Consider the following 12884-nt stretch of genomic DNA (forward strand, 5'->3'; position numbering starts at 1 on the left):
TATGGATAAAGAGAGAAAAGCCAGAAGATGGTCCAGCATGACTTCTGGGTAGGCTCTGCCTTGAACAGCTGGTTAAATAGTAATACTAGTGCCTCTGATTGGAAATCTTTGAGATCAGTGAAGAAGGTGGTTGTTTACAGATGGATACATTCATTTGATGATTTTTTTTACAAGATTTTATTTATTTATTTGACAGAGACCACAAGCAGGCAGAGAGGCAGACAGAGAGAGAGGGGGAAGCAGGCTCCCCACAGAGCAGAGAGCCCGATGCGGGGCTCAGATCCCAGCACCCTGAGATCATGACCCAAGCCGAAGGCAGAGGGTTTAACTCACTGAGCCAACCTGTCGCCCCTCATTTGACGATTTTATGGGGTATCCAGAGATGCATAATAGGTAGTTATATGTAGAAAGGCTTGAGGTAATGATTGAAAGATTTAGGATTCATCAACTAAATGAAAGTGTAAGTAAAAGACTACTAACCTGGACTGACAAGAGGAAATGGTTACAGGTAGATCGCTGGGAAATACAAGTATTTAAGTGATGGATAGAACAGAGTCCCACAAAGGAAACTTCAGAGGCAGGATTGTCTGAAAAACCTTTTTATTGAATTTGGCAGTTAACAGGCTATTGGTGACTTCAACAAAACAGCTTTTTGGTGTTTTGGCTGAGGAAGCTAGATTAATTTAAGGCTGGGTTTGAATAAATATTAAGGAAATATATGATAAGCTTTCTAAACATGTACATAATGGGGGTTGTTTTCAGGTTTTTATTTTTTAAGAAGATTTGATTCTTGATTGGATTTAAAAGAAGAGCGGGAAATCCAGTAGAGAGGGAGATACTTGATGGAGCTAAGTCCAGGAGGAAATTGGAAGCAAGGAGATCCAAATGCAAGCTTCTCCCAAGTTCACCACCTGTAAACCATCCTAGCTTACAAGAGTCATGTTTTGGAAATTGAGAGATTATTTGGAAGTTGAAATCATAGATGTTAACCATGCAATAAGTTTTCTAGCCCAGTGTACAAAGGGTTATTTAACTCTAATTATCCAGTAGCAGAACAGCAATTATAAAACTGCCAGACAGAACTTTGTATCCTAAGGCAGGCAGGAAGATAGGCTATTTTCCTCTTTTGTTGGTTATGGTGTTCCATTATACTATTATAGTTTTTGATATCACCCATTACAATAAATCTACAGATTTAGAACATTTTTATGTGCTAATATGGAATGATTTTCAAGACAAAATATGTTTTTTTCCAAGATTTATTGAAGTGTAATCAACAAAATGATAAGATATTAAAAATATATGTGATGATTTGATTCACTGTGAATGGATTCTTTTCCTAATCAAGTTACTACATTTATCACCTCACATTTTCTTTTGTTTTGTTTTGGTGAGAGCATTTAAGTTGTACTCTTCAAGCAAATTTCAGTTATACAGTGCAATGTCACCAGCCGTAACCATTATGTTACACATTAGATTCTCAGACCTTATTCATCCTTTTAAAAAAACTTTTAAGTTTATTTAAATTTTTAATTGAGTATAATTGGACATATTATTAGTTTCAGATGTACAACATAATTTGATATTTATATGTATTGTGAAATGATCACAATAAGTCAATATTGTTCAGCACACAGAAAGATTTTTGAGTATGTATCCTGATGAGAACTTTTAATGTCTTTCTCCTAGCAGCTTTCAGATAAGCAATGCTGTCTTCATTTCTCACACCCCCCCCCCCAGCTAGACCTTAATTGAAAGTTTATATTCTTATTTCTTTTACCAACCTTTCCCTATTTCCCACACCTCCCAGTTCCTGGAGGCTTCTTTTCTATTCCTGTTTTTATGAATTTGACTTTTTTCCTTTAAAAAAAAAGTTATGTATATGTGATACTATGCATTGCTTATCTTTTGTCTGTCTAGCTTACTTCAGTTAGCAAAATGCCATCCAGTTTCAAATGACAAGATTTCCTTCCTTTTTAAGGTTGAGTAATACTCCTGTGTGTGTGTGTGTGTATGTGTGTGTGTACACATATATATGTATCACATTTTCGTGTGTGTGTGCTTTAATAAAAAGGAAGGTACCATCCCCCAAAATGGATGTTTCCTTTGTGCTTTTGCTTTTGTTTCTGAAATACCTCCAATGGCTTGTATATACATAGAATAATGTTGGAAGAATGTGCAAGACATTGATAACTGTAGCTACCTCTGGGCAGCTAGATGCATTGGGAGACATTATTGCATACCATTAGGAATGTTTTGTTTTTTTTTTTAATCTGTTTACTAATGCAGACTTTTACATTTATTATTTCTTGATTTCTGCTTTCCTTGTGTTTACTCTTTAATTTTTCCTTGACCTTTTTGGCTCATTAAAAGCTAAATTTTTTTTCTAAAATAACTTTAATGCATTCTAGTAATGTGTATATACTTTCTAATGTTTTCATATTTTTAAGAGATTGCTAGAATTTGGGCCATTACAGAGTAAAGAGAAAATGTTCAAACCCACTACAGTGGGTAGAACAGACCCATCTTTTAATCTTTTGAAGTAGGTTCACTTCCCTTCTGTTTTTTATAGTTACTGAATTTTCTCCCACTTCTGAATCAGAATTCACTGAAAACTCAGAGCTGGTTGGGTTTGTTTTGCTTTTTACTTTTTTAGTTAGTGATTCAATAAAGGTTGTAGTTACTACTTTTAAATATTCTTGAGTTATTTTAAATATGTGATCATTATGAATTATTGATCTAAGTATGTGATTTTGAGATCAATTTAGAATGCTTTTCCTTTGTCTGAGAGCAATAAAAAGTAGTGTCAAACATTTGTCAGATAAAGGCAGTAATCTTTAGTTTTCTCCAAACCCTTGTTTTGTTTTAATTGAGGAAAAATTTACGTAGAGTGAAATCCATGTAACTTAATCACAAATTTGAGAAGTTTTAACAAATGCATATACCTGGGTAATACATATCCTTCTCAAAATGTAGTTCCATTACCACAAGAAATTTCCCTCATGTTCCTTTTTCAGTTCCCCCTGCCCCAACCACTTTTACCATTTGGGGTTCTTGAACTTCATATAAATAGAATCGTACCTCTTTTGTAGCTAATGTATTTTGTTCAATATAATGTTCTGAGATTCTTATTGCAAGAAAATATCCCGTTTAGTTTTAAATTGTTCCTACTCCCATTGTATGCATATGTCAGCTTCTCTGCTGTCCTTGAGGGGAAACATCTGAGTTGTTCAGAGTTTAGGAATATATTTTTTATTAAGATTTTATTTATTTATTTAGGGACACAGAGAGCCAACACAAGCAGCAGGGAGGAGCAGAGGGAAAGGGAGAAGCAGGCCTCCTCACTGAGCAGGGAGCCAGACTTGGAGCTCTATTCCAGGACCCTGGGATCACCACCTGAGCTGAAGGCAACAACTTAACAGACTCAACCACCCAGGCACCCCTGGAGTTTACGAATAGTGTGAATAAAGCTGTAGTGAACACACATATGTTTTAATTTTACTTGGGTAAATCCCAGAAATGGAATTGCCAGTTTTCTAAAGCAGCTGTTCTGGACATCTTTTTATTAGTTTTCATGTTTACTTAAGTTGTACATGTATATCTTTCAAAGAATCAAATATTTCTACAAGACTTATCACCAGAAACAACCATCTCCTACCTCTTTATCCCTTCCCTAGAGTTCCCACTTTCAGGGGCTCCTGGGTGGTTCAGTGGGTTAAAGCCTCTGCCTTTGGCTCAAGTCATGATCCCAGGGTCCTGGGATTGAACCCTGCATTGGGCTCTCTGCTCAACAGGGGGCGTGCTTCCCTTCCTCTTTCTCTGCCTACTTGTGATTTTTGTCAAATAAATAAATAAAATCTTTTAAAAAAAAAAAGAGTTACCACTTTCAGTTCTTTGAGTTGATTCTTTTGGTATTTGCCTCCTGGTGTCTAAGTAACTGACTTATACTTCTTATATTTTGTCAAGCTTTGTCCATGCATTATCCATGGACTGTGCTTTATGGAAGTTGTAGGCTTAACTTTCTTTAATCTCTCACCGCACATGTCAACCACACATGGTATTCCTTGTCTCTCTCATAAGCCTGATTATGTTTCCCTTATTATCACTGTGAAAATGCTATTCCAATATACAGTTTATTTTCTCTTTTACTTTTTTCCTTCTGTGTTTATCTCTCTTTCTTTTTTTTTTTATTTTTTAATGTTTTAAATTTTTTATTTTTTTTTATAAACATGTATTTTTATCCCCAGGGGTACAGGTCTGTGAATCGCCAGGTTTACACACTTCACAGCACTCACCAAAGCACATACCCTCCCCAATGTCCATAACCCCACCCCCCCTTCTCCCAACCCCCCTCCCCCCAGCAACCCTCAGTTTGTTTTGTAAGATTTTTATCTCTCTTTCAAATTCTCTGACTCCTGTATTGTTTAACTTCCTTCTCAGTAAATCCAGACATCAGGTGGTTCAGTTCCTGGCTCCACCACCTAATTGAACAAATTACTTGAACCCTTTTGTGCCTGAGTTTCTCATCTATAAATTGGGGAGTAATAGTACATATCTCCAAGGATGATCTTAATAATTAATTTAGGAAATACTTAGCAAAGAGCTAAGAATGGGGCTTGACACATAGTGTTCCGTGTGATGATAACGATATTTTGATGTAGCTATTACAAAAATGTCTCTGTGTTGTGATGTGTAACAATTTTGAAGACTTCATTATTTAAAAAAAAAAAAAAGAAAAAAAGAAACCTAAATTATGTAATAAACTACTACTGGGATTCTTACACCTCTCATTTCCCCTTCTTGAACCCCAGAGAAAGAAGAAGGAATAGAATGCTACTTACTTACTGGCCATACTTAAGAACTACTGACTCTTCTTTTCATCAGTATTACCTACTCTTTTCTCAAGCACCATGCTAGTAGACTCCAAAAATATTGCAGTGAGCAGGCTTTACATGACATAGCCACATCCACATGTTTGGTTGGCTTTAGAAGCTACCCTTTGCATTATTTCTTTTGGGGAATATGCAGTTCATTACTCAAGAGCACAGAATGCCTACTCAATTTTCTGGAAGACTGTGAAATAATGGCATATTATGTATGAGCAAAGGTATCAGGATAAAAGCACAGCAGTGTCTCTTCTGTTTTATCTAATGTGTTGTACCATGTGTTGCCTTTTCTCTATTCCATCACTGTGTAGAAATCAACCAAGTTATTTCATTTTCTAAAGGGAGAATGTAGTTTACCATAAACCTTATACCACTTGAAATACAAAGAAATTGACAGCAGCATGTTATCAGAAGCAAATGTATTATCCTTAGCATATAAATACAGCTTTAGTACCAAAAGAAATCTGAAGATGATCTAGTAGTTAGATTCTAGCTCATCAAAAAGTAGTAACTCTAAATTTATGTGAAACAAAATACAATTAGTAATATGGCTAAAAGTTTTTGGTAAATTTATCTTCCTCCAAAATACTGACATAAAAGATTATATGATAGATGATAAAAAACGATGCATATTGTTCTATGAAACTTTTTTCCAACAGGATTCCTGGGATGGCCAGCATATTCCAGTACTTTTCTCCGTTTTTTGTGGTTTGTTAGTGGCAATATCCTATCATCTCAGCCGACAAAGCAGTGATCCATCTGTACTTTTGTAAGTGAAATCAATTGTTATTGAATTAAAGAAATTTAAGTAAGTTCACATTTCTTTCAAATTTCACTTTCAAGATCTGTTTTCCCACTGCCTTGTCAAAGTGCTGTTGACTTAATCTATATTGGGTTTCAAATATATTAATTTTGGATCAATTTTGGATCCCAGTTTGGCTGGGAATATTTGTTCGTATTTTCTCTCTTAAGAGGTATTAAAAATATATTTTAATAAAAATATGCTCTTTGTATGCGTATTTATAGCATTGTAAACTCTTTAGACATTATCATTTGCTACGTTTAAATATACTTGGAATGCTTGATTTTTTTTTTTAAAGATTTATTTATTTTAGAGAGTGAGAGTGAGTGAGCACACGTGCATGAGTGGGAGGGGCAGAGGGAGAGAGAATCTCAAGCAGACTCCTCACTAAGTGTGGGAGCCCAACATGGGGCTTGATCTCGGGACCCTGAGGTCACGACCTGAGCAGAAACCAAGAGTTGAATGCTTAACTGACTGCACCACCCCGGCGCCCCTGGAAAACTTGATTTTTTATCATAAACTAATTTTGTCATTTGAAGTACAGGTTATCAGGTTATGAATATATTTTTAATTCTTTTTCTTTTTTTTAATTTAAAGCTCTTTGGTGCAATCCAAGATTTTTCCAAAAACAGAAGAGAAAAATCCAGAAGACCCTCTGTCTGAAGTAAAAGATCCACTGCCTGAAAAACTTAGAAATTCTGTTGTAAGTTTTTGCATTTACAGTCACCTGAAAGATGTAAATTTTAGACAGTTCATCATTTTATATAATGGAGGCCTTTTGAAATTGGGGAAAATGTGTGAACAGGTGTATATTGTTGACTGCCTTTATGTCAAATTTTAACCTGTTAAGAAATGCTCATTTCTCAAAGGTTGTTTCTATGTGAAAAAGTATGCTATACATTCATTTTCTGAGTAGGTAAAATGAAGTAATTTCATTTTTTATAGAATTCTTAATCCTAATCAGTTTAAACTAGGATATGAAAAATACATATTTTAAAATAGTTTTTTGTTATTGTTCTTGTTGATAAAACTATGTCTTTTTAAATCATCTGCTAATGTTTTAGTGTGTTTTATTCCTCTAGGGCAATCGAAAAATTGTATGTGTGTTTATTTTTCAGATTGAAGAAGAGAGCAGTTATCTGTATTAATTTAATATATTTAAGAAAATGTAGGAATTTAAGTTTTCTAGTTTAGTGAATTCAATGATGTCTGTATTCTTTTAGTAATTATTTGAAAAATTAATTTTATAAATTCATATCTGCTTTATGGAACAAAGCATAAAACATTTTTTTAAGTTACTTTAGATTATTTCTACTTGTGAAAAACTCTCATTTATATGGGTATTGAATTAGTCATAATGTTTACCTTTACTGAACTTGAGCTCTTCATGTATTCTCAGAAAGTTTAGAAATACAAAACTACTTCAGGATAGAATTCAAACAATTTTTTCTGACTTTAGTTTCCATGTTAGCAAGCACATTTCATGTTAAATGTGGTAAGAGATTTCTGAATGTAGCTTAAAATTAGCATAAATCTGTGGGTCAGTTGATGACCAGTCAAGATTTTGAGACATTTTTTATTTACTACAACCATTAAAAGAATCAAAATCTAGTAAGTAAAATAGGACTTGCAGTTTCAACATCTTAAAAAATCAATGAAATTATAACTTTGTTATCCAAAAGAATATCCCCTATAACTGATATAGTAACTTAAGTACCTCATTTCCTTTTCCCATATGTAAAAAATCAAACTTACAGAGCAATGGGGGGGTGGGGAATCTTCATTCTAAAAGACTTTGTTATGGGCCGTCTGGCTGCCTCAGTCAGTAGAACATAGGACTCCTGATGTCAGGGTTGTGAGTTTGAGCCCCACAGTGGGTGTAGAGATTAGTTTAAAAATCTTTTAAAATGAAACAAATAAAAGGCTTTGTTTTAATATGTTATACAGTATGTAGAACTAGTTTCATTTTCTTGATATTGCAGTTTCAAACCAAAATATCAGGAAGTTGGGAAAGAAAAAATTAATAGCCAATTATTATATATAAAAACTATCTAGAAGAATAGGATCAATGAAAAATTACTTCTTTGTTAGTGGGAATAAAAGAAATATGTATTTTTAAATTTTATGTAATTGTTGGGTAATAATGTTTTGTTCCACAGAGTGAGCGTTTACAGTCTGACCTGGTAGTATGCATCGTAATCGGTGTGCTATATTTTGCTATTCACGTAAGCACAGTGTTCACAGTGTTGCAGGTAAAGAATTTTGATCTTTGGATGGGGGAGAAATAACTGTTTAGACTCATTTTTTATTTGACTGCAGTATTTGTCAGTAATGCTGAAATATATAACTTTCTCTTTGTTTAGTTTTAACAACAAATATTTATTTTCTCATGGTTTCTCTGGGTTACAAATCTGTAGCTTAGCTAGATGATCCCAGTTCAGGCTGCGTTATGGTGCTGCAGTCATGGGGCTGCCCTCAGCTGAGGCAGGCCGTTGTTCTTTGCTGACCATTGGCCAGAGATCTGAGTTCCTCTCCGTGTGGCCCTCGCCATAGGCTGCTCGAGTAGCTGGTTGTCCCCAGAGCCAGTCGTCCTAGAGAAAGAAAGCCCAGGACAGAAGCATCAGTCCTTTATAACTGATGTCAGATGTGACACACCACCACTTCTTCCGTACCTTTGGATCATATAGGGCAACCCTGGTACGAGTTTTGGAAAACCCACATAAGAAAGCAGTGTTAACTGTTGACAGATGTTTGGTTCTTAGATTCAAAAATTCACTTTGTTATTTTTTATTAATAATTGGAAGATTGAACTGACAAACTAGAAGTTTCTATAAATCTCAAAATCACTTTTAATTTTCCTAATTTTATTCTGCTTTTAGCCTGCTCTCAAGTATGTGTTGTATGCATTGGTTGGCTTCGTGGGTTTTGTAACCCATTATGTGCTGCCTCAGCTTAGAAAACAGCTGCCATGGCACTGCTTCTCCCACCCTCTGCTGAAGACCGTGGAGTACAACCAGTACGAAGTTCGGAGTAAGTATTTTGTAACTCTGCTCTTTTTAATATTACGATTTTTTTTTTTTTAACTTTAGCAGATGATGGTTAAATGAGTAGCATCAAGTAACACTTTGGCTTGTGTTTGTTATACTTAGATTTGAAGTTGTGATGAGTCAGACCTTTTGCAGGATGCTTTAATTTCAGTTGAAGTACAAATGTCAGTACCACAATGCTAACTTCCACAAAATAAATTCCTTCCTTTCTATGTTGTTCTTCATAGACCTCTCACTGATGAATCCTGTGCATGTCTGTGGCTTCTCTTCCAGTCCCTACCCTTTCCCTAAATGTTCTTTTCTATATATAGGCAATCCAGTTCTCCTTAAGACTTCTATTTGAAGTATTTTTAACTCGGAGCTTAGGGGAAATAGAGAGCACTTTGTTTCTGTTTCCACCAGTGACACTATGTCCTACTAGAGAAGGGTGTAAGAGTAGATCAGATGAAAAGAAGTTTAAAACACTTGTAATCATTTTTACTTCTTCAGATGTGGGATAAGGTATAAACTGACTCAGAAGGAGGCAGGTATCTGGTCCATTTTAAACCCTGACTTTTCTTATCTGTCATAAGTAGTTGGTCTTTATTCATTGGCCCCATGACCTGTGGTATGCCATACTTCGTCATTTTAGAGAAATAATAAACGTTCCTAACTATGTCATCATTTATTATATATCTGTGATTAAATAAGCCAGTGGTTTTTCCTAAGACTTTTTCTTTAGTTAGTGAATTATGACAGTAAATTCCTCAATTGTTTGAAGATTAATTGTTCAGAGAATTCTAAAGCTTTTAAAAGCTTTCTGTATCAGACTTGACTATGCATTCTCAAAGCAAATTTCCTGGACCTTTTGGTAAAATTGCTTAGAGCATCCTTTTGAAAGGAATCTCGGGTGCCTCGGTGGCTCAGTGGGTTAAAGCCTCTGCCTTCGGCTCAGGTCATGATTCCGGGGTCCTGGGATCGAGCCCCGCGTTGGGCTCTCTGCTCGGCAGGGAACCTGCTTCCTCCTCTCTCTCTCTGTCTGCCTCTCTGCCTACTTGTGATCTCTGTCTGTTAAATAAAATCTTTTAATAAAAAAAGGGGGGGGGCGCCTGGGTGGCTCAGTGGGTTAAGCCGCTGCCTTCGGCTCAGGTCATGATCTCAGGGTCCTGGGATCAAGTCCCGCATCGGGCTCTCTGCTCAGCAGGGAGTCTGCTTCCTCCTCTCTCTCTCTGCCTGCCTCTCCGTCTACTTGTGATTTCTCTCTGTCAAATAAATAAATAAAATCTTTAAAAAAAAAAAAAAAGGAATCTCTTTTTCTGAGCAGTCAGCCTCAGCAGTGGGCTTGAAATACTCAGTAAACTATGTCATGTGTAGATGTGCTGTCATCCAGGCTTTGTTGTTCCATCTGTAGAATTTAGTTGGTTTGTTTAGTTTGTTTTTAGTTTTGACAACAAATATTTGTCTTCTCATGGTTTCTCTGGGTTTTATTTATTTATTTGATAGAGCACAAGTCGGGGCAGAGGCAGAAGAAAGGGGAGGAGCAGACTCCCATCTGAACAGGGAACCCGACCTAACCTTATCCCAGGAGGCTGGGATCATCACCTGAGCGGAAGGCAGATGCTCAATCAACTAAGCCACCCAGGCACTACTGTCTTGGCTTTTAACACCTTCCTCGTTAGGCTTAATCATTTCCAGCTTTTGATTTAAAAATGAGAGATGTGTAATTCTTCCTTTCACTTGAACACTTATAAGTAGCCCTTGTAGAATTATTAATTGGCCTAATTTCAGTTTTAGGGAATAGGAAAGCCTGAAAGGAGGGAGAGGTATGGTAGAACAGCTGGTCAGCAGAGCAGTCAGAACACATATATTATTGGTTAAGTTTGCCCTCTTCCATGGGTACAGTTCATGTATTCCCAAAGTGGATACAGCAGTAGCATCAAAGATCACTGACCATAAGTCACCATAGCAAATATAATTATAATGAAAAAGTTTTAATATTGCAAGGATTACCAACATGTGACAGAGAGACATGAAGTGAGAAATGCTGTTGGAAAATGGTGCTGATAGATTTACTCAGCACGGGGTTTCCATCAAGCTTCCATTTGTAAAAAATGCAGATCTGGAAAGTATAATAAAGCAAAGCACAATAAATAAGGTGTGTCTGTATTATACACAGTAGATGATGTGATCTTCTTACATTGCCTTGTTAGATGCAGCCACTATGATGTGGTTTGAGAAACTTCACGTATGGCTTCTTTTTGTGGAGAAGAATATCATCTATCCATTGATTGTTCTCAATGAACTCAGTAGCAGTGCAGAAACAATTGCTAGTCCAAAAAAACTGGATACAGAGTAAGTACAATACTCCTCTCATCTATGTTTAGCTGCTAGGGGCCATCATAAGCAATGTCCTAAGACATTGATCAAGGAGCAATAATTGAGTGTCTGGTGCAGTGCACTGTGAGATTAAAAAAAAATTCAGGTGATGCCGTGTCTGTAACTTCCCTTGCCCCAACATCTGTTTCCGCTCTTGTATATCACACTCCAGACATCTTATCCTCAACTGATATTTCATGAGAGGACATTTATTAAATAAAATTAATTTTTAATTTTAAATGGTAAGTTTGAGAGATGCCTGTTTTTGTGTACCATGTAAATGAGGCTGTATCATTGATCACTTGCCTGTATGGTCATCCTGTAAGCCTTCTCACTAGGCTAGGTACATGTTGGGTAAGCCTTAATACATGTTTTTTACGTGCCAAATGCTATTAATAGTAAAGCAATAAAAATACCCAGAAACTGGAGAACCATATATTAGAATTGCAGTGCTGTTACTTATTTTTTTAAACATGCTTATTTATATCAAGGAATAAGAATCATATTACATATTGTTAAAAGGAAATACTATAGTAGTTTATTTTCGGATGCGATTTCCTGAAATTCACAATTTGATATATATATTTTGTAAGCATGGCTAATGAAATGGTGATTTTTCAGAAGTTTGTAGATTTTCTGAAGTTCTCAGTCATTGATTGATGAGTGGTGCTTTCTTTATATTCTAGATTAGGTGCTTTAATGATCACCATTGCTGGTCTGAAGTTGCTACGATCCTCTTTTAGCAGCCCTACATATCAGTATGTTACAGTGATCTTTACTGTGCTCTTTTTCAAAATTGACTATGAAGCATTTTCAGAGACCATGCTGTTGGATCTCTTCTTCATGTCCATTCTCTTCAACAAGGTAATTTATCACTGAATGGAATATCCCTATCTGTAAAAAGTATCACCCTAAGTAATACACTGTTTAGTGAGGATTCTGCTTGCATTTCATTTCCTTTGTTATCTTTTAAGAAATACCTTTCTTCAATCAAGCAATTACTTAGGAGCATTTTAGAATCACTAGATAATGCTAGTCGTTATGACCCATAAAAGACATATTTCTTGCTATAGGTAGGAAGATAAGATTAAGTTATATAGAAAAATTAGAGAAACACCATTAGCTATGTATTTTTAAGTATTAGGCTCTTCTAAAAGTGGGTGTGGTTTTGAATAATTTTAGAAATAGACATGGCAGCAATGGAACTGGGCTTTGGGCTCCTGGACAGATGGAGGGAGGAAATAACCTGATAGCTGAATGAAGATGTTAGATGCTGAGGCCAGTGAGGCCATGTGGGAGGAATGAGAAGTTAGTTTGATGTCAACATTTGTAGAATAGTCTGAAAATTACAAAACACTTCTAAGATTTATTATCTACCCCTAAGAGAGGTACTTTTAGTCCTTTTACAGATGAGATGGCAAAACCTGGGTCTTCCACCTCTCTTTCTAAGAATCTTTTTACTGAACCATATTACCTTTCTAAATGAAATAGGTTGTGAGTCAGATTATTTGTAAGTTAAATTGAATTTAGATTTCATGTTAACACTGACCACATACAAAGGACTTTGACATATATTATCCCATTTGATAGGTAACAGAGAGCTGAAGCATATGACAGCTACAAAACACAATGAAAGCCCAATTTTAGGCAAGTTAGCCTGGTCAGCCACATTTGGGATGAATGGGGAAGAGAGAACCTAAAGGTATGGAGAATAGTTTAAGAGACTGTGACAGTAATTTAGATGTGATAGAGGTCTAACCTAGGATGGGAACAGTACAAATGTAAAACCATTAA

The 12884-nt window shown here is 35.8% G+C and overlaps 1 protein-coding gene across 12 annotated transcripts in view; it reads left to right on the forward strand.

Annotated features, from left to right (window-relative positions):
- PCNX1 (pecanex 1) overlaps window positions 1-12884 on the forward strand; it is a 159729-nt gene that overhangs the window by 109881 nt on the left and 36964 nt on the right. For all 12 annotated transcript variants that reach the window (XM_082733350.1, XM_082733343.1, XM_082733351.1 and 9 more), the window contains 6 exons: window positions 5546-5655; window positions 6286-6391; window positions 7848-7940; window positions 8568-8718; window positions 10925-11066; window positions 11777-11954. In XM_082733350.1, the coding sequence (XP_082589476.1) occupies window positions 5546-5655; window positions 6286-6391; window positions 7848-7940; window positions 8568-8718; window positions 10925-11066; window positions 11777-11954 (780 nt within the window). The remainder of the gene's footprint in view (window positions 1-5545; window positions 5656-6285; window positions 6392-7847; window positions 7941-8567; window positions 8719-10924; window positions 11067-11776; window positions 11955-12884) is intronic.

This window comes from Mustela nivalis, assembly GCF_964662115.1.
Source record: "Mustela nivalis genome assembly, chromosome: 6".
Taxonomy (NCBI): domain Eukaryota; kingdom Metazoa; phylum Chordata; class Mammalia; order Carnivora; family Mustelidae; genus Mustela; species Mustela nivalis.